The sequence below is a fragment of the Aspergillus neoniger genome, assembly GCF_003184625.1.
Source record: "Aspergillus neoniger CBS 115656 unplaced genomic scaffold BO87scaffold_20, whole genome shotgun sequence".
In the NCBI taxonomy this organism is placed as follows: Eukaryota; Fungi; Ascomycota; class Eurotiomycetes; order Eurotiales; family Aspergillaceae; genus Aspergillus; species Aspergillus neoniger.
Window position 1 is genome coordinate 381822 of NW_020291148.1, and position 18092 is coordinate 399913.

General features: G+C 50.5%; 5 protein-coding genes across 5 annotated transcripts; 3 read left to right on the forward strand and 2 right to left on the reverse strand.

Annotated features, from left to right (window-relative positions):
- Positions 1–1201: 1201 nt before the first annotated feature.
- BO87DRAFT_397858 (F-box protein) lies at positions 1202–2578 on the forward strand (the record flags this gene model as incomplete). The annotated part of the gene is made up of 2 exons (XM_025625339.1): positions 1202–2399; positions 2457–2578. 2 exons carry the CDS (start codon positions 1202–1204, stop codon positions 2576–2578), a joined length of 1320 nt encoding a protein of 439 aa, XP_025478797.1.
- A 395-nt stretch (positions 2579–2973) lies between these two features.
- Positions 2974–4071, reverse strand: BO87DRAFT_377479 (DUF1748 domain-containing protein). Its single transcript, XM_025623563.1, has 4 exons — positions 4015–4071; positions 3869–3908; positions 3749–3791; positions 2974–3603 (listed from the first exon to the last, which is right to left on the reverse strand). Exons 1-4 carry the CDS (start codon positions 4015–4017, stop codon positions 3462–3464), a joined length of 228 nt encoding a protein of 75 aa, XP_025478798.1. The 5' UTR covers positions 4018–4071; the 3' UTR covers positions 2974–3461.
- A 2411-nt stretch (positions 4072–6482) lies between these two features.
- On the forward strand, positions 6483–8554 carry BO87DRAFT_310495 (pyruvate kinase CDC19; the record flags this gene model as incomplete). The annotated part of the gene is made up of 8 exons (XM_025619509.1): positions 6483–6606; positions 6710–6754; positions 6813–6859; positions 6916–6996; positions 7051–7172; positions 7272–8105; positions 8171–8252; positions 8309–8554. 8 exons carry the CDS (start codon positions 6483–6485, stop codon positions 8552–8554), a joined length of 1581 nt encoding a protein of 526 aa, XP_025478799.1.
- A 267-nt stretch (positions 8555–8821) lies between these two features.
- On the forward strand, positions 8822–9613 carry BO87DRAFT_377481 (uncharacterized protein). The gene has a single exon (XM_025623564.1). The coding sequence runs from the start codon at positions 9075–9077 to the stop codon at positions 9339–9341; it is 267 nt and encodes an 88-aa protein (XP_025478800.1). The 5' UTR covers positions 8822–9074; the 3' UTR covers positions 9342–9613.
- Positions 9614–9851: 238 nt separating this feature from the next.
- On the reverse strand, positions 9852–17981 carry BO87DRAFT_459923 (1-phosphatidylinositol-3-phosphate 5-kinase FAB1). The gene is made up of 2 exons (XM_025628983.1): positions 10362–17981; positions 9852–10302 (listed from the first exon to the last, which is right to left on the reverse strand). The coding sequence occupies exons 1-2, from the start codon at positions 17687–17689 to the stop codon at positions 10188–10190; spliced, it is 7443 nt and encodes a 2480-aa protein (XP_025478801.1). The 5' UTR covers positions 17690–17981; the 3' UTR covers positions 9852–10187.
- Positions 17982–18092: the final 111 nt, after the last annotated feature.

Sequence of the window (18092 nt, forward strand, 5' to 3'; positions counted from 1 at the left end):
CCGCCGGGACCTGGGTCTGAGAAGCGAACCTTCTTACTCTGATGAGGGGTATTGCAAGAGGTGGCGGAGGTAATATAGTACTCGGTGCGACGAGTCCTTCTAATCGAGACTGGCGTGGGAGGCTCTTGAGGCTCTTGGGGCTGTTGGCCGGATGAAGAGCTGCTTTGTCTCTTTCGTTTTGCCTGTCTCGTGTCCATGGCGATTGTGTACTGGTCCGACTGGGGTGAGTCAAATGTCGCACGATCTTCTCAGCCCCTGATTTGTTTTGCCTGAAAAAAGAAAGGGCTTAAGTGACACTTGGCTAAGACAATAATGATGTTATAGCGCCGTAGACCAAACCAATAGATATATAGAGTAGTAGTAATGATGATGGTAGTTCGGAACAACAGTTGACGGCAATCACCACGGGACTGGAGTATTGTGATTTTTCCCGATTAGGCAAGGGCCCATCGTGCCTTCCTGACGCGTTGAGGGACAGGGCCATTGCCCGATTGGGACCGCGTAAACAAACCCACCCTTGCGCCGGTCACCTGACTGCCCCGGCTGCCTTGCGTTTTAGGCGCTGTGTTTTGCTTTGTTATTCCAAATCGTGATCAAGACAAGTTTGTTATTGAGGCACCCGCCGGATAATGCCTGCCTTGTATGTAGTATTGGTAGGGGAAAGACAAGGCGTATTGTATCTGTTGTGTGACTAGCCAATAAAAGACATTGTTTCCGTATCTTATCGCCTATCCCCGTGACGAGCACCAAATTGACGTTTTCCCCCTCAACTCAACTTCTCTTACTGCCGGCGGCCCACCACGAGAACTTGGAAGTCCCCTGCCAACTGCTGTGGTCAAATGAATGATCCCTCAGTAACGCCATCCAATACTGGTCATCCCATGCTTCGCACAATGTTCGCAGGGATGCACCGCTCTTTACCTAGACATCTGGCTGGACAGCTCCGTTGATGAGGTGATCGGGGGCGGCTGCAAGGGTGATGTCATGCGGGCGGCCAGCTGGACTTGCCTTCCCCTCGCTAATCCACTGGAAGCTAACTTAGTATGCAGATCGTCAACCATTTGTTTCCTTGACTACTTTATCTGCCCTGCTCTTGTGCTCACTGCCAACTCAATTATTCCGAGCGCTATCTGGCAGATCATCTGCTACTGCACCTGTCACCCTTGGCTTCTCGGCTTTCACTCCATTCAAGAGACTCGTGATGGCTGCTGGGCTTGTCAATCAGCCGGCCTGGGAGGAACGGAACCAGGCACCCGTGGAGATGGACGACGATCCCCAGGCGTCTTTATCGGAAACAACTTCAAACAATCCCCGAGAAACCAGCGCTTCATTTTTAGACCTTCCTCCCGAGCTAGTCCAGCATATATTGTCTTTTCTATCGGCTCAAGATCTCGCTCGCCTGTCATCTACCTGCCGCACTTTCGCTGAGCATGCGACCAACGAACTTTTATGGGCCAATATCATCAATTCCAATCTTCCCGAACCCATACACACAACAGGTGTCTTTGACTCCTTTCGCAGTCTCTACATCGCCCATCATCCCTGTTGGTTCATTCCTCGCAACAAGATCTGGTTTTCGGACACAGAGCACACGGGAAATTTAATCCTCGCCCGTTACGATCACCGACGGGGTGTCATAGAGGCTTACCGGGTCATCGCAGAACGTCGCTCGCACCAGTTCCAACTCTGGGACTGGAATCTAGATGTTATAATCCAAACGTTCAACCCTAAGGTCAGTCTTTGGTTAGATGATCCAGTCTTGCTCCTGAAAAACCATCACGAGGGACGGCCGTTATATTTGCGCGGTGAGACCCGCATGCCTATGCCTCTCGAGACGCAGCATGTCTTCAACTCATTTTCGCTCTGCTCCGCCCGAATAACGTCTGATCTTGTGGCGAACCAACTATGGCCTCCTAAAACCATTCCAACTAAACACCGCGTCTATCGTGGTGAAGTTGATCCGGAGTGGGAACACCAACCCCCACAGCTAGACAAAATTTCCGAGCATGCGTTTCGAATTAGAAGATGGGCACACTTCCGATTGGGTATGCCGATCTTCACCGCTGGGCGGAGCGAGACGCTGTCGACTTATGCTACACTTGACCCCGAGCTGTATACGCCTACAGACAAGAAACCGTACCAAGGCATCTGGGTTGGAGACTACTCGGCACATGGATGCGAATTTATGCTTTTCCTACAACGTGAGCACGGAGAAGAGCGATGCAGCCTTGAGGCCATCAAGCTCACTGGAGACCCTAACGTCCCTCGCGGGGAAATATCTTTCTCAGCAGATGACATTGGCCCCGGAGGATTTGTCCGCATCGCGGAGGAAGCTCTCTTCCAGGGAGCACGTATAGTACGGAGCAAAGGTCATGTAGCGGGCCTCGGTTTCAGAGATGGTAAGTTTGATCTGAAAATGCCCAGCTTTTCGCTATGCATGCTAATATTCCTCTTAGATACGTTTATTTCATCCCAACTTATTCTGATTTCGTCAGAGTGCGTAGCACACTATTGGGAAACCATGGGCCATATCTCCTATTACCGTCGTCTGGACATCGATGCATTACTCCGGACATAGGTTCGATGATTACATAGTACGAAAGTTACGATTGAACGAATCACGTCACTCATTACATACCCTACGGTGCTTCCAGAACATACCCTGGCTCTTTTTGGCGATTAGGCTTTTACATGCGTGGACGCTCTTGACGTTATCCTGTTAGCGAGCACATACGTGCTATGATAGACCTGCACAGGCTTGCATGGGACAATCAATCTTTCACTCTGGGCGCATCTGTTATTGCGAGACCACACTTACGGTCCAAGGGCGGGTCCTGCGGAGGTTACCACATTGAAATGAACTGGACTCCTGGGAATGGATACTCTTGTATAACTCCAAGGCTAGTCAGTGACCTGCACACGGTGACTGTACTGGTGGATAAGAAAATACCGGAAGCAACCTGGATGGGTAGTCCGGTCACAACATGGCCGTTGTTAGCTAAACAGCGGAGAACAGAGATACAGATGAGTTATCCCTCAACAGGGAACCTATGTACAAACAGGCATATCGAGAAGAGATGCAAACGTTCCAAGGGGAGATACCATTGGAGCATGGATCAAGGTATACAGTCAACGCAAAATACCCAACGCCATGACTTGCGCTACTCGAACACGAGCCGAAATGCCATCATCAATCATGAGCAACGACCCATCGCAGCCATACCCTCAACCGCGACGGGGTTCATACCCTTTAATCCCTTTCTTGCCTTATATCGCAGCCTCTCTTCCAGCCAGAAGCCCCCAGCCTCACATAGTAGTGTACTCGCCCAACCCAGGCAAATCACATATAGATGCCCACCCCACCAGGGATCCAACCAATCCATTCGTAAGCCGACCGGCGACCCCGACACAGGAAAAGCGATGTGATCGGTAGTTAAGATGTATCAGTAGCAGTGATAAATCTACCGCTTGCGCTCGAAGTAGCTCGTGGAACCCAACACAGCCACAGACTGATCCATAACCCACTCGCCAACACCCAGGTAGTTATCAATCCACTTCTTGAAGTCCTTGTTATCGGTGATCTTGTCGGAGTTGAGACTGGGGCTGTGAAAGACCCCACGCGATGCCCCCCAGGGTTTGGGGGATGTGCGCGGGATGAACTGATTAGCTTACTGGCCCGTCAAATAGGGTGGATAAGATAGCGCAGTGATCGAAAAAAATAAAAAGAGGAATGAGGTGTAGTATTTACGTTAATCCAGTCGAGCGCTTCACGCCAGCCAGGAAGGCAGAGACTAGATTGCGAAATAGGTCAGCGACTAACTCAAACCCAACTTAACAACAAGAGAAGATAGGATAAGGGTGTACGTACTAAGAACCGCATCGAATGCGTAGTGGCTGAGACGTCCGAGCTGAATTCACCAATGAATGTTAATTAGTATGTCCCATCCCATCCCATTTCTTCTTATTCCCTATCCATCCATATCCGGTCCGGTCGAGTTTGGGTACGTGACATACCATGATGACAGGAAGATTTGGGGATGATAATCTGACAGGTTGAGTGCTTCGCAGCAGCGGATTGTAACAATAGCAATAGTAGAGGTTATGAGCGTGGGGTTTTTCTTTGTGAGTGGGCAATAGAGAAAAAAAGAAAGATAGGTAGGTAGGTATCAGGTCACCCCACGGAGGAAGTCATCCAGTTCACGTGGCTTTCACATGACGTGGGCGACTGACTGGTTCGAGGCGGTGAGCGAGGCTGGGTTGGTAGTCATAGGTCAATTGGGTGGCTGGGTCTGAGGGAGTGGCTGGTGTGGTTATATGAGGTGGACAGCTAGCTAGCTAGCTGGTTAGTAAGTTGTCTAGCCGAGCCGAGCGACCACTTGTTTGTGGTGCGTCTGGTACTGCTGCTCATAGTAGAGGGGAAGGTGTGGAGGGGCAGTGTCTGCCTATCTACTACTTAAGTCTGGAGTATTCTACCATTTCATAAATAGTACTACGTACTCCGGAATGAATCTAGAGATAGGATGGATCATAAATACTACCCACACTCCCATTTAGTATCCTACCCCAACAACTAAACCAACTCAACCCAAAAAGCAAATCTGAGCAAACAAACATCAATACTAAAGTAGATCAGCATGCATGCATGTATTCATTCATTCATTCTCCGAAGTCCGAAACCAATCTAAACAAAACCAAACAAACTCACTCCGTAAAGAGTACGCAATCACATCACCGCCAAGTCGGCAGTACTTTGCAAATAGTAGCTGAGCGGGTGGATGCAGGATGAAACACTACCGAGAAGGGGAATGAATGAAGATAACCGGGGCTTGGCTCTGCAGACTAATATCATATTAAGTATGTATTTGTGCTAAGTATAGTTATCCTTGTAAGAGGAAGTGTGCCGAGCCGACGGCGGGCTTTGTAGTTACGGAGTGGAATGGCCTAGCATGCATATTGCAGATTATCCATAGCATTCAATCACCGGGGGCTGAGTCGGGAGGGTGGTTATGGTGATAGAATCAGGTGCTAAGTAGTAGGTAGGTGTAGATCGGGATTCGTAATTCATGTATTCCGTAGGTAGAAGGTACTTGTGCGGTGGTAGTGAGGGTATGGGTAATGTATGTAATGAGTACCTTTACTACGACTTGCTGTCTACCTTGAGGGTGTCCAATTACAGAAAATATGAATATCAATGTAACGACCATGGATGTTTCATATGACCGATTACATAATTATATTGAACGTAATAAGCCAAGTAAATACCAAGCATCACTTCGGATATATGTGGTTCAGCTGCTGCTACTACTACTATCTCCCATCCTAATCCAACTAACAGTATTTATCTCCAAGTAAAGGCATCGGCACACCTCCGGAGTTAAAAACCTCCAACAGGAAGAGAATACCTCCGAGTTAATTATTTACTACCTTAAGTAAAATTACTTACCCACAAAAGAGCAGGTAAAAAAAAAAAGAGACAGCTTCTCCATAACTGGTAACTGGGTCCATCCGAGCAGAGCAAAATTCAGCCTTATGGATTCCGATGGAGTCAGGGAAATAGTTCTTGCGAAGGGGAAAGGGGAAAATGGGCGCTTTTTTTTGCGAGGAGGGAGAGAAAATTCAGCACCGACAAAGAACATCAAATCCACCTCGCTAGGAGAGGATGGATCCGCGACCATGTGGGGTCAACTGGACAGTGAGGAAGGGGATCATGTGGTCCTGCCAGATTTTGACAAAGTTAGTAGTAAATAGATAGATAGATAGTAGGGGAATGTTGTGTGGGTGTATCTGCCAGATTGTGGCTTGGGCTTGAATTGCTTTTGGATCTTCCCAACCAATTGATATTGCATGCGGCGAGTATGAATGCCTGAGATGCGCGGAAGCAGGTGCCTGAGGATGAAGTGGACAAAAGCTGCTGCTGATCGCTGGGCGGAAACCCTTGGCTGACCAGTGAAAAGCGCGGACAGAGGCAGCAGGGTGTATCTACCGATCAAAGAATAGAAGCAAAAGCAGTGAAAGGTGGATCACGAAGCAAATTATTGAGTTTTGATACCCAGCGATAGTGCCGGGGAGGGAAAAAGTCATTAATAATGGGAATTAGGTAGGCGATGAGAAGTGTGATTGTAACTACTCCGTAGCAGGAGGCACAACTAAACTAAGTACGGAGTAAGTACTGATTGCTCTGGCTCTCTCAACCCGCGGGGAACCGACCGACAGAAAAAAGTGTCCCAAAGCAGGAATCCCACCAAAAAGGGCCGATCCAGCCAATCACCGCCGCCAACATTTTTCCTTCCCGGGCACCCCTCCTCTAGTCCACCATCTCTCTCTTCTCTCGCTCACCGGCCCCGTCTTTTCCTTCCCTATTATCTCTCCCTCTTCTCCTCTTTCCTCTCTTCTTTCTCTCTCCATTCTCTCTTCCATCTTCCATCAATCCCTTTCTCTTCTGTCTTTCCTGTTAGTTCAGTAGAGATCAATCATCCGTCAAGATGGCCGCCAGCTCTTCCCTCGACCACCTGAGCAACCGCATGAAGTTGGAGTGGCACTCCAAGCTCAACACTGAGATGGTGCCCTCCAAGAACTTCCGCCGCACCTCTATCATCGGCACCATCGGTATGTTCCTGCCAGTTGTGTCGTCGCGATTGTCATCCATCTTCATGAAGAACTCGCACCCCGCACTTGACCTCATCCAAGCTAACCTCCGATTTTTCTTTAGGCCCCAAGACCAACTCCGTGGAGAAGATCAACTCTCTCCGCACTGGTACGACCGATAAAACCTATTCACTCTGGAAGGTATCAATCAGCTGACTAGCTTGCAGCCGGTCTTAACGTTGTTCGCATGAACTTCTCCCACGGTTCCTATGAGGTAAGAACGGTCCCCATCCGTGCATTGGCACATGACAGTATGTTGACCCGCCACAGTACCACCAATCTGTTATCGACAACGCCCGTGAGGCCGCCAAGACCCAGGTCGGACGTCCTCTCGCCATTGCTCTCGATACCGTAAGTTCTCCGGTCCCTTGGCCGGTCGCGATCCCCAAATTGACTTCTCCGTAGAAAGGTCCCGAGATCCGTACCGGAAACACCCCCGATGATAAGGATATCCCTATCAAGCAGGGCCACGAGCTCAACATCACCACCGATGATCAATATGCCACCGCCTCCGATGACAAGAACATGTAAGGCTCCTCCCCGTGTTCTTCCGACCACTGCAAGTGGATCGGGAGACCAGCCCAGACTTGTCTGTGCACGGACTCCGCTAACCAGTCGTCTTGTAGGTACCTCGACTACAAGAACATCACCAAGGTGATCTCTCCTGGCAAGCTCATCTATGTTGATGACGGTATCCTTTCCTTCGAGGTCATCGAAGTCGTAGACGACAAGACCATCCGCGTCCGCTGCTTGAACAACGGCAACATCTCTTCCCGCAAGGGTGTTAACTTGCCCGGCACTGACGTTGACCTCCCCGCCCTTTCCGAGAAGGACATTGCCGATCTCAAGTTCGGTGTTAAGAACAAGGTCGACATGGTCTTCGCTTCTTTCATCCGCCGCGGTAGCGACATCCGCCACATTCGTGAGGTTCTGGGTGAGGAGGGCAAGGAGATCCAGATCATTGCCAAGATTGAGAACCAGCAGGGTGTCAACAACTTCGACGAGATCCTCGAGGAGACTGACGGTGTCATGGTTGCCCGTGGTGACCTTGGTATCGAGATCCCCGCCCCCAAGGTCTTCATCGCCCAGAAGATGATGATCGCCAAGTGTAACATCAAGGGTAAGCCCGTCATCTGTGCCACTCAGATGCTCGAGTCCATGACATACAACCCTCGTCCCACTCGTGCCGAGGTGTCCGATGTTGCCAACGCCGTCCTTGACGGTGCCGACTGTGTCATGCTGTCGGGTGAGACCGCCAAGGGTAACTACCCCAACGAGGCCGTCAAGATGATGTCCGAGACCTGCCTGCTCGCCGAGGTCGCCATCCCTCACTTCAACGTGTTCGATGAGCTCCGCAACCTTGCTCCTCGCCCCACCGACACTGTCGAGTCCATCGCCATGGCTGCCGTTAGCGCCAGTCTGGAACTCAACGCTGGTGCCATTGTCGTCTTGACTACCAGGTATGTAGCGACGCTTCCAATTGGATATATCCAGTCGGGTAGGATGAGTGCTGACAGATCTGCAGCGGTAAAACTGCTCGCTACCTTTCCAAGTACCGCCCCGTGTGCCCCATTGTCATGGTCACCCGTAACCCCGCTGCCTCCCGGGTAAGTCGAGAAGCTAGTGTTGTTTCGAGAGTCGTGTGCTAATATGTTGAATCCAGTACTCTCACCTGTACCGTGGTGTCTGGCCCTTCCTCTTCCCCGAGAAGAAGCCCGACTTCAACGTCAAGGTCTGGCAGGAGGATGTTGACCGCCGTCTCAAGTGGGGTATCAACCACGCTCTCAAGCTCGGCATCATCAACAAGGGTGACAACATCGTCTGTGTCCAGGGATGGCGCGGCGGTATGGGCCACACCAACACCGTCCGTGTGGTCCCTGCTGAGGAGAACCTTGGCCTGGCTGAGTAAATGCAAAAGCAGTCTGGCATGCCACCGGTTGGTGGATGACACGGTAACGACAGCGATTGGATAGAAAGCGTCAAGGGTGTGTCTCTGGATATCGTAGACCGGTCTCGCCGCCATGCGACGACCCAGGTAGTCTGCCCGCGGTAGACTGCTTGTGTCTTCACTGCGAGACTCGTTAGTCGGGGCAGGACGAGGAGCACCAGGAGTGCGCACTTGCGTCTACCACCACATTCACTTTGAACCCGAAATGCGCTGGGGGAAGACACACACCTTGGGAACGTAATGTGTATGTATTTTGATTTGACGTTAGTTAGCCAGCCATGTTTGGTGGAATTTGCTGCGATCAAAAGCTAGAATTTAATAAGTTGTTCTCATGTTTTCAACAAAGTAAGCATCCTGAGTGTCAGTCAGTATGATTTGTTAGTGAAAATGCAACCCGGATCACTTGAGAATCCATCATTCGTCTGGCAAAAGAGTTAATATTCGTCGACAACGAATCGCGTCAATGTAAGCCATGAACGACATGTCCGAAGACATGAATCGGACGGAGTTTGTAAACAATCAACAGTCAAAGAGACAGTTGCAGAAGGAAGAGAATAAGCTGAGTAGTAAATCAAAAGAGAAAAGAGGAGAGAGAGAGGGTGCGCGAGAGAGAGAGAGGAAAGCCCCTCGAATCGAGTCCTCTCTCGTGCGGGGGAACGGAACAAGAAGCCCCCCAACCGAGGCAAGCAAGCAAGGCATTTGTCAATCTTTCACATTTGAAATCCAGCCCATAGCTCGTGAGTGGTAAAGCTAACAGCAGCAGCCACTGGCAGTAAATCAGTTAGTCATCGTAAATAGTGAGTTCGTCGTAGCGCAGCGCAGCGCGGAGCATAAGGCTACTAGGCTAAGTTATCCCGATAGCCCTTTTACACCCCGGTCTGGGAGCAATAGAGAGCAGTCATTTACCAGCAACTGGCGCACACACAAAAAGCAAGAAGAAGGGGAAAAAGAGGAGAGAAAGAAAAAGAGGAGTCACACGAAAAAGAAAAAGAAAAAAGAAAGAAAATCCGCGCACGCGACGGTGTGGGAAATGCGAATTGCCCAAAACTGAATTGAAGGAGAACTAAAACCGCGGAGCAGCAAATCAGATTCCCGAGTGGTAACCCGAGCGTCCCGAATTCAGCCGATGGTGTGTTCGGGATGTGTGTCACTCGCGGGGTTCTTCCGGAAAAAGGATTACTACTATGTTTTACTACTTCGGGTATTCTTTTTAGTTGTTGTGTATGCTGGATTTTGGGTAAATTGGTTTCATATTGCTGTTTTATTATGCTTGTGTCATCATAATGGTCATTATGGTTGGGTGTGTGGTATTATGGTAGGTCCTAGTCTAGGTAGTGGTGTGGTGGTGTGGTCTCGTACACTCATTAAAATGAAGGAATGCTTGTGGAACGAGAAAACAGCAAAAGTAATAGAAAAGAAAAAATACCGCTCAAAGACCGTACACAAAAGTTGGATCGACACGCCAAGTGCAAATGTAGCATCAATGAATGAACTGGAAGTGGGAATTTTTGGTACATCATGTCGTGTTCGTCAAGTCATATCCGTCATGAGGGTCTTAATCAGTACAGAACAGTCCGCGGAGGAACTGATTCGCTCAGCTTGCTATCTCCTCGAGGGCATCAGCGTCCGCGGCGGCATAACTTTGACTCGGGTAGTGTTCGACGGGGGCGTATCTGTAGAGCTGGGAATTCTGGAACTGGTGCCAACAGCTTATGACCATGTCAGTAAATGCTGCGCTTTTGAGAATGTGAGGTTTCAGAAAACATACCTAGGGGCTTGGAGCACGTATCGCGCCATCGCCTCCCTAAATCGACTCTTGTACTCCTTTGGACTGGTGACGGTAGGTCTGTTCTTTCCACCACCAGCGAATCCACGATCTTTAATCCAAGATTCTAGTTTCTTATCCCAGGTGTATGTGCGGATGCAATCGATCACTCCAACCACTAGCTCTGAACGACTCTCGTCGATAGCGATCATAAGCGAGTAATCCATCACGTTTTGGCGTCCCAGGAACAGAGTATCATTCCAGACGCTCTGGCTCAGAAGCTTTTTGGAGTGCTCCCGCGCAAATAACGGTGTTTCGTAGATGAAGTCAACCATGTTCTCATCTAGCAGAACCTCGTTGCGTTCTCCCGTACTCTGGACTTTGCGATTCCGCATGGAGCCCTTCAAATCGAAAATCCGAGTAGGAACACGATCGTAGAACAAGTTCTCCATCAACAGGAGGAACCAGTTAAACTCTGTCCCGGTAGCGGGGTTCTTGATGATCACTTGGTAGAAACCAAACATTTTCGCAATTGCAGACGGCAGCTCATGGAACAGTGCCTCGGACATAATCTGGAAATACGCTGGGGCGAATTTCAGGAATGCCTGTGTTTCAATGGGCGACAGCGATTTGAGAATGAAGCGATCGTCGAGAGTCTTCAAGAATAGGGATTTGGTCTTTCCTCCCTTGGAGTCCCATTTGGCACATCGAGAGAGCGATTCTACAATCCGCTCTGCGACTCCACATTTCTTCCGTAAGGCATCAAACTGCTCCGCATAAAATACTTTGCACAGCATTTTCGCTTGACCTTCCTGGAATTGATACTTCAGATGTGTACCTGTCGACCTCAAGAGTGCATGTTCGACCCGAGTCTCGTCCAAAGCATCGTTGCCATCCTCTTCATACGTGTCCTTCTCGTCAGGCTCTTCGTAGCGCCTTTGGATGGCTTCTAATTTCTCCTTGTAGTCGCTGGAGTCCAGCGCGAACGCGATCAGGGAGCTTGGTTCGTCCTCCCGCACGATTATGTCGCAATCCGCAAAAACGTGATCAGACATGGTAAGCGGATAATCTAGAGGTGCCCAACCGCTGGCAGAACGCTCTGACCAGAAGTTGGTCAGCAGCTTCAAAAGCGTACTCCTCTCATGCTTGGGGAACTCTTTCAGGTCCATCGACTCGTCTTCAGGCGACATCTTCAACTCATCATTCGAGTCTAGTCTTTGCAGGTCCTCTCGGTCTTCATCACTGTGTTCCTCACCTTCGACCTCAGATAAGACATGTTCGTCCTCCGGGCTAGCGCCCTCCTTTTCTTCCTTAGCTGCGGAAGGTTCCTGTGAAATATCCTCCTGCCTGCTCTCTTCCTCAGAATCCCGCCTTGGCATATCTTCGCTGTTTCTGCCTGACTGGTCCGGCGGGACGCGTGATGCTGGGGGTATGAAATCTTCCCCTTCGCCAGAAGGCTCCCGTTCTTCAACTGCTTCCCTGACATTCTTGTATACCTCGACGATTGGTTTCGAGGAAGCTATTGGGATTGCGCGAGAATGGGTACCTTTGGCAGCTCGTCGCGCTCTTTCTCGTTGCCGTTCCTTTTCAAACTCACGGCTCAACTGTTCGAAGTGTTTAGCCAGGTTCGAGACTCGGGTATTCTTTCGGGTCGGGATAGAACGCGGTATGAGAGATGAGCCTGGTGTCATTCTTCCACTTCGGAGGGCCAGATTAAAACGTTCCGAGAGCTTCTTGTTGTCCGAAGACCTTGACCTGGAGTCCAGCGGAGGACTTGGAGCTCCATCAGACGGTGTCAATCTGCCAAAGGCGATTTTCATGCCCTTGATTGGGGTTGTATCATTTCCGAGGTCCCGGTGGAAAGGAGCAGGTTGCGTTTGAGCCCGAAATAATGGTGGAGATGTAGACTTTCCACTGCGTCGCAAAGTAGCTTCGGCAAGTCGGGGAATAGCAGATGGGAAACGACTTGGAGTTGCAGTTCTTTCAATTTCATCGCTTTTCTTTCTCTGACGAACACTTGGCTCCTCAGGAGGGGGTTCCGTCGGGTTCACATCAGAATCAGTAGGGGTAGCCTTTGGCTCTGATGGCTCCAGTGGCTCCAGTGGCTTCGAGGGCTCCCGGGGCTCCTGACTGTCTATTGTCTTCGTGGTGGGCGGGGCTAGGACCGGATGCTCAGAGTGATTCAAAGGTGTTGCGAGATCCAGATGCTGCACCTCTTTTTCGGCCGCAATCTCAGCCTGCGGGGGTGAAAACTGCGAGCTCCCTGAACTGGAAGAGAGAGTTGCAGAGCCGACATCATCGGACTTGATGGCATCACTCTCCTGGCTTCCTGCAACATCTTTCTCCCCCGAATGCTCTTCGACAACAGATACTAGGACATCCTGGGCCTTCTCCGGGGAGAGGGTCATACGGCGCGTTAGTCGCATCCGTTCCGGCATTTCGATGATTTCATTGTCGGCCTCATTTGGTGTGGTAGGAGGCTCTTCGGGGATCACCGACACATCCTTGTCCAGGAAGATTTTCTTCAGCTGCAGAGTAGCCAATCGTTTGATATCTTTTTCCGAGGGGAAGAAATTCTTCTCAAATTCAGCGAAGGCAGCATCCCATTCGACGACTTTTTCCTGAACGGAGCGGAGCACTTCATTGAGAGGGATTACTTCCCAGTATCGCGAGTTGGTGTATTTTTCCTGTAGCTGTTTGATCAAGAGGATGTGGTCCTCGTTGGCCTTCTTACTCAGATGCTCTATCTGTGTTTTGCAATCTTCGGCTTGCTTAGGAATAACACTCTCAACACTGATCCCCTTCAGCCGCGCCTTGACTGAAACCATGAACCGGGTGATGCGATGCTCCATTCGCTGATACACCTCGTTCCTGAGTTTCAAGTCATTGTCCACTTTCCATGTAACCCGAGTTCTAGGAACAATTATCTCAAGCAAGTTGATGCTGTCGTAGTGGATTCGTATAGCAACGTCTTTGAAGCCAAAAAAGCGAAGGTGGTCACGCTGTAAGTCATGAGGGCAAACGCCCGCTCGAGCATGGAGGTTCTTGCTCCAGAAGGAGAGTTCTAAATACTTCCCAAATGAGTATTTCCAAGTACTTTCCGACATCGGAAAGACCTGAGTCTCATTACCACAGATCTTGCAACAACTCCACATCAAGATTGTGTCTTGGAGACCTCGCAGTTTCGAGGGGTAGGGCTGGGTGAAAACGCTTATCTGGGCTTCACCATGTACATACTGACGGTGGTGCTCAAACATTCGCTTCTCGCAGCCATTTGCCGTACATACTGCGTTTGCATGTAGACAGATATCCTCGACATACTGTCCTAAAGTACAGTCTGGCTCGAATATCGGGTCGCCGCCATGCTCGTTGTAGTACTCGAGCGCAAGGAGATCTGGACCAGAGCAGGGGATTGACGTTGTAGTGCAGACAAGGCTGAAGAGGACGACGATGTTTTGGTGGGCGTACGGATCGAAAAGGCCGACGCTTCCGGCGACATAAGCCTCCCACTGACGTTTCTGGGTTTGATAATGATGAAGAGCTCTATCATACTCAGCATCATGGGCTGCGCGTAGGACTTCTTTAACCTTAGGCGGAGCACCCTCGGGTGACTCATGAACCATTTCAGGGGTTATCAGTATGAATTTCTGAGATTTGGCTTTCTCATCTGCTGACTGGTCAAGGTTAAGGTCTTTGTCGCGGAGGCGCTTAAGATAAGCCAATTTGCGCTCCATCTCTCGGGCACGCATGAGCAGGTAGGGTGGCTCAAACTGGACAAATGGAGACGCGGATAGAACCTTCGTTTCATGATCCCGAACAATATCTTCGTAGTAAGTTGGCCTCGGAACGTCGTCGGGCACTTCGCTTGCAGTCTCCGGGTCGGTTATTGTGTCTTTGGGCGAGGAACTGCTCAACCCCTCGTTAGAATCGTGCCCTGCATCTATCCTCTTTTCCTTCTCAGCATCAGTCAATGCCGGCATCTGCGCAAATTCATCTCTCATCAAGCAGGTCTCCAGTTTGAGGTTGTAAACAACGTAGGTCATGAATTCAGTGATTCTTTTAACCTTTGCAAGCACCTCGCTATCACCGCCGCGCAAAACAATCGTGCAACCCAATTCTTTGCGGCAACCAGAAAGATACATGTACGTCTTTTTCCGGCCATTGTACACATATGTCTTGACATCGAAACTGCCGCAGTCACTATGCACCGGGGTGGTCACCAATTTGTCCATAGAGGTGATGATCCTTGTTTGAGTGCATCGAGACACAGCTTCAAGTACTGACGACTTGACATTGTATGCGGTTGCGATATTGGCCTTTTCCAACAGCTCCAAGGCCAAGCCGGAGACGTTCTTCTCAACGAGAAGTAAATTAGGTCGCAAAGCAGCTATTCTGCTCACCAGATTCGCAAGGAATTCACGTTCCTGCCGGATCACAGGTTCCAGGCTCATAAAATGTTGCTGATGCCGTGCATATTCGAGGGGGAAAGCTATTATCAAGATCTTTGGTTGCGGTATGCTCCTCGACATACTCTTGAGGGCAAGATTTTTCGTGAATACCAATCCAGAAACATAGGAAGTATCTCCTGGTCGGCCACCCAGGATCTTTTTTAGCTTTATATAGTGACGAATATCCATATCGTCACCCCCCTGCACGTCCGGTACGACCTCGTCCGCTGCCTTAAGAAGTATCGGCAGGAGAGCCGTTTCCCACTTGGAGACGTTTGGCACGGACGAGTCTTTGAGGAGCTGTCGTAGCAGTTTGCGAACATGCTGCAGACTAGCCTTGTTTAACTCGACCGGAGGCGCACCCGCTCCTCTCATAGATGAGCTTCTGGTCATTTTGAAGCCGCTTGGTGGAACTCCCGGGGGCAGAACATGAACAGCAGGCGGTTGTTCAAGGGAGTTAAACATGCTATCTTTCGATGCTCTCGGAGAGTGGCGCTGATGAATACTACTTGCAACACTAAGATTGCGCCGACGGGAAGCGCGAGGCAAATTTACTGCTCTCGAGCTGCTAACACTACCATCATCTGGTTCGCGGCCAAAAGAGTTTAAACCAGCAACACTCCGATCTCCAAACGCGTGTCGGCCTTTCTTCATGGCTGCAAGCAGTCCGCTAAATGTAGTACGCTCACTTTCTCCACCACTCTTAGACAACGAGCCTTCTGATACAGCAGACATTAGATTGGGCTGTTCCTCGCCACTGGAGGCATCATCAGAGAGGTACTGTGCCAGGTCAGGATCGATGATGTTATCTTTATGAAATGCAGGCAACCGGGACTCATGTACGGCATCATCTATTTGGCGCCGCTGGAACGGCGCACGGTCATCGTGGTGAGGTTTGAAGCTTCGGATGTACTGCTGACGGGAATGGTGACGCTTGTGGCCCATTGAATGAGGTCTCCCACTCAATGAAGACTTCAAGGATCTTGAGGACGTCGGCCGGGCTAGTGGTCTATCTGGGCTAATCTCAAGCACAGCTGAGCGGCGGTTGTGGCCTTCTCCCGCACGCCGTGTCGCGGGAATGGCCATAGTAGGAGTCTTCATCACATGTTCGATGGACTGAGACACGACCGATGAGGTATCATCCTCCTCAGAAGGAATACGCGGATAAATTCCCGCCCCGAATTCGGACATCCGGGGATGGAGCGGTATGGGGCTTTGTTCGCTGTCAGAGAACTCGGAAGAATCGTCTTCATGGCCATTTATCATTGCCTCGCAAGGCTTGCACACACGTATTGTTCCGGTTTGGCTGAACCGGTCACCCGGGATTAATAATGTGCATTTAGAGTCGAAAATTTGCCCGCAGGTCCGACAGTGGTGCTTTCGTCGAAATGTAGAGAAAGGTTCGCCACAATGGAAGCAATCTTTGGCATTTTCGTCTCGCATCCAAAACTCTTTGCTTAGTAGCTTGCTTCGGAGCTGGGACATGACGCCATCGCCACTCGCATGCGGCCGCCAGCTTCTTCCATCTGTGCCAGAAACGCGGTCCACAGACGTGTTTAATGGAGCCAGAGGTGGTGGGCCAGTTACGGACTCTGCTGTGGAGGCTTGGGATGCCACATATCCTGGCAACCGGCTGGCACTCGATATGGACTGCCTTTCTCCGGTCTTATGCTTGACTAGCGGCTTTGGTAATTCTTTCCGTTGAGCCTCATCATCGGGCATTGGCAATGGCGTAGCAACTCCCGAGGGAACTTGCTTTTCAATGAATGGAGCTACCTCATTGCTGTTGTACTGAGTGACGCTATTCGTCCTTGATCCAGAGGCCGTGTTGATTCTGTCCAAGCTGAATGACGCGCCTGAATTCGATCGTAGCCTTTCAGGCGGGAAAGGGATACCATCTTGGGTTCCATCGATCGAACGTTTAGCCTTTCGCAGCGGGCCAGGCAAAGCAGCCTCTATCTCATGAGTTCCCTGTGAATCCGACCTTCGAAAATTTTCAGGCACCTGACTTCCCATGGTAGACGTTCTGCTGATATCATGGCTTGCTGGAGCTTCGTTCGCGGAACTGGATTTGACCTGTAATACTGGGGAATTCGAAAGCCGCTGGCTCCAACCCGATGAGGACATGGATGCAGTATGAGGGCCATCTTCCCTGTCCGTGCCAGCGGACTCCACAGTTTGCAGGCTGTTAGTGGAAAGATTGACCGAGTTCGTACTTGAGGCATGAGTAGCATTCACATGAAGCTCGGTTACCATCGGGTCAATGGCTGTTGAGCTACCCGTAGCTTTGGGTAACGGTGGCACCGGAGATTTCAGCGCAGGTGATATTAACGGCTTCGAAGATGAATTTGTTGATTTGGGAGGATGTTTTGCGCTCTTCCCGGCTCCAGAAACACTATCCTGGAAGGAGTGCTGGCTCCCAGGAGCCGGGGAGTGAAGCCTTGATCCTTGTGACGAGCCCGCATGTTGCTGATGGGATTCCGAAGACTCATGGGTAGGCTTTATGGAAGAGCGCTCTGACGGGGGACTTTTTAAACCAGTATCATCCGCAGTATTCTTGTCTGAGGATTTCCCAACCCCGCTCACAATACCACCCACCGATGTCCTAAAGCGACTATATAGCCCGCTCAGCCCACCTTGCAGCTCGCCGGATATGGTTTTCTCGTCTGTTGCAGATGATGGGGCAGGAGGGCTCGTAAACTCGTTGAAAACTGTCAAGGCGTCCGACTGGTAGGCAGCGGTATGTATTTGATCGAGGGCTGCGTGCAGACTTTCACGTTCCGCCTGCGTCGATACAGAAGCTCGAGAACCGCGGCGACCGAGAGGAAGGAAGACAGAAGAGGCGGAGGGGCTCGAAGTCCCTTGGGACTGTTGGGAAGCCATCCAGGCTTCTTCGTACCCAGAGATGGGACACGAGAAAGCAGATATCCCCGCGAAATCTTATCGAACGTTAATCAGACGGGTTTAACAAGGCAAGGGGTGGCAAGCATTTGCGGTATCTTGCTGCGGAGAAGCTTCCGTTGCTCGGTGATCGGAGTCTGTGCGGTGAGTGTCCATGCATGGGTGAGTTGGACTCCACATTCTCTGGAGGGAAGTCGGATGAAAAGAAAATTAGTCAGTCGGAGACACCGAGGAGGGCAGACAAGGCAGCCTTTGTCTCTGATGAGAGAAGAGGAGCAAAGCGGGGGAGAAGAGATGCTGAATGAGACAGGCTGCACTGTCTACTGTCTAGACCTCGTCGATTAGCAGCAACAGGGATTCGGGCGGTGCCCATGACATGTGCCGC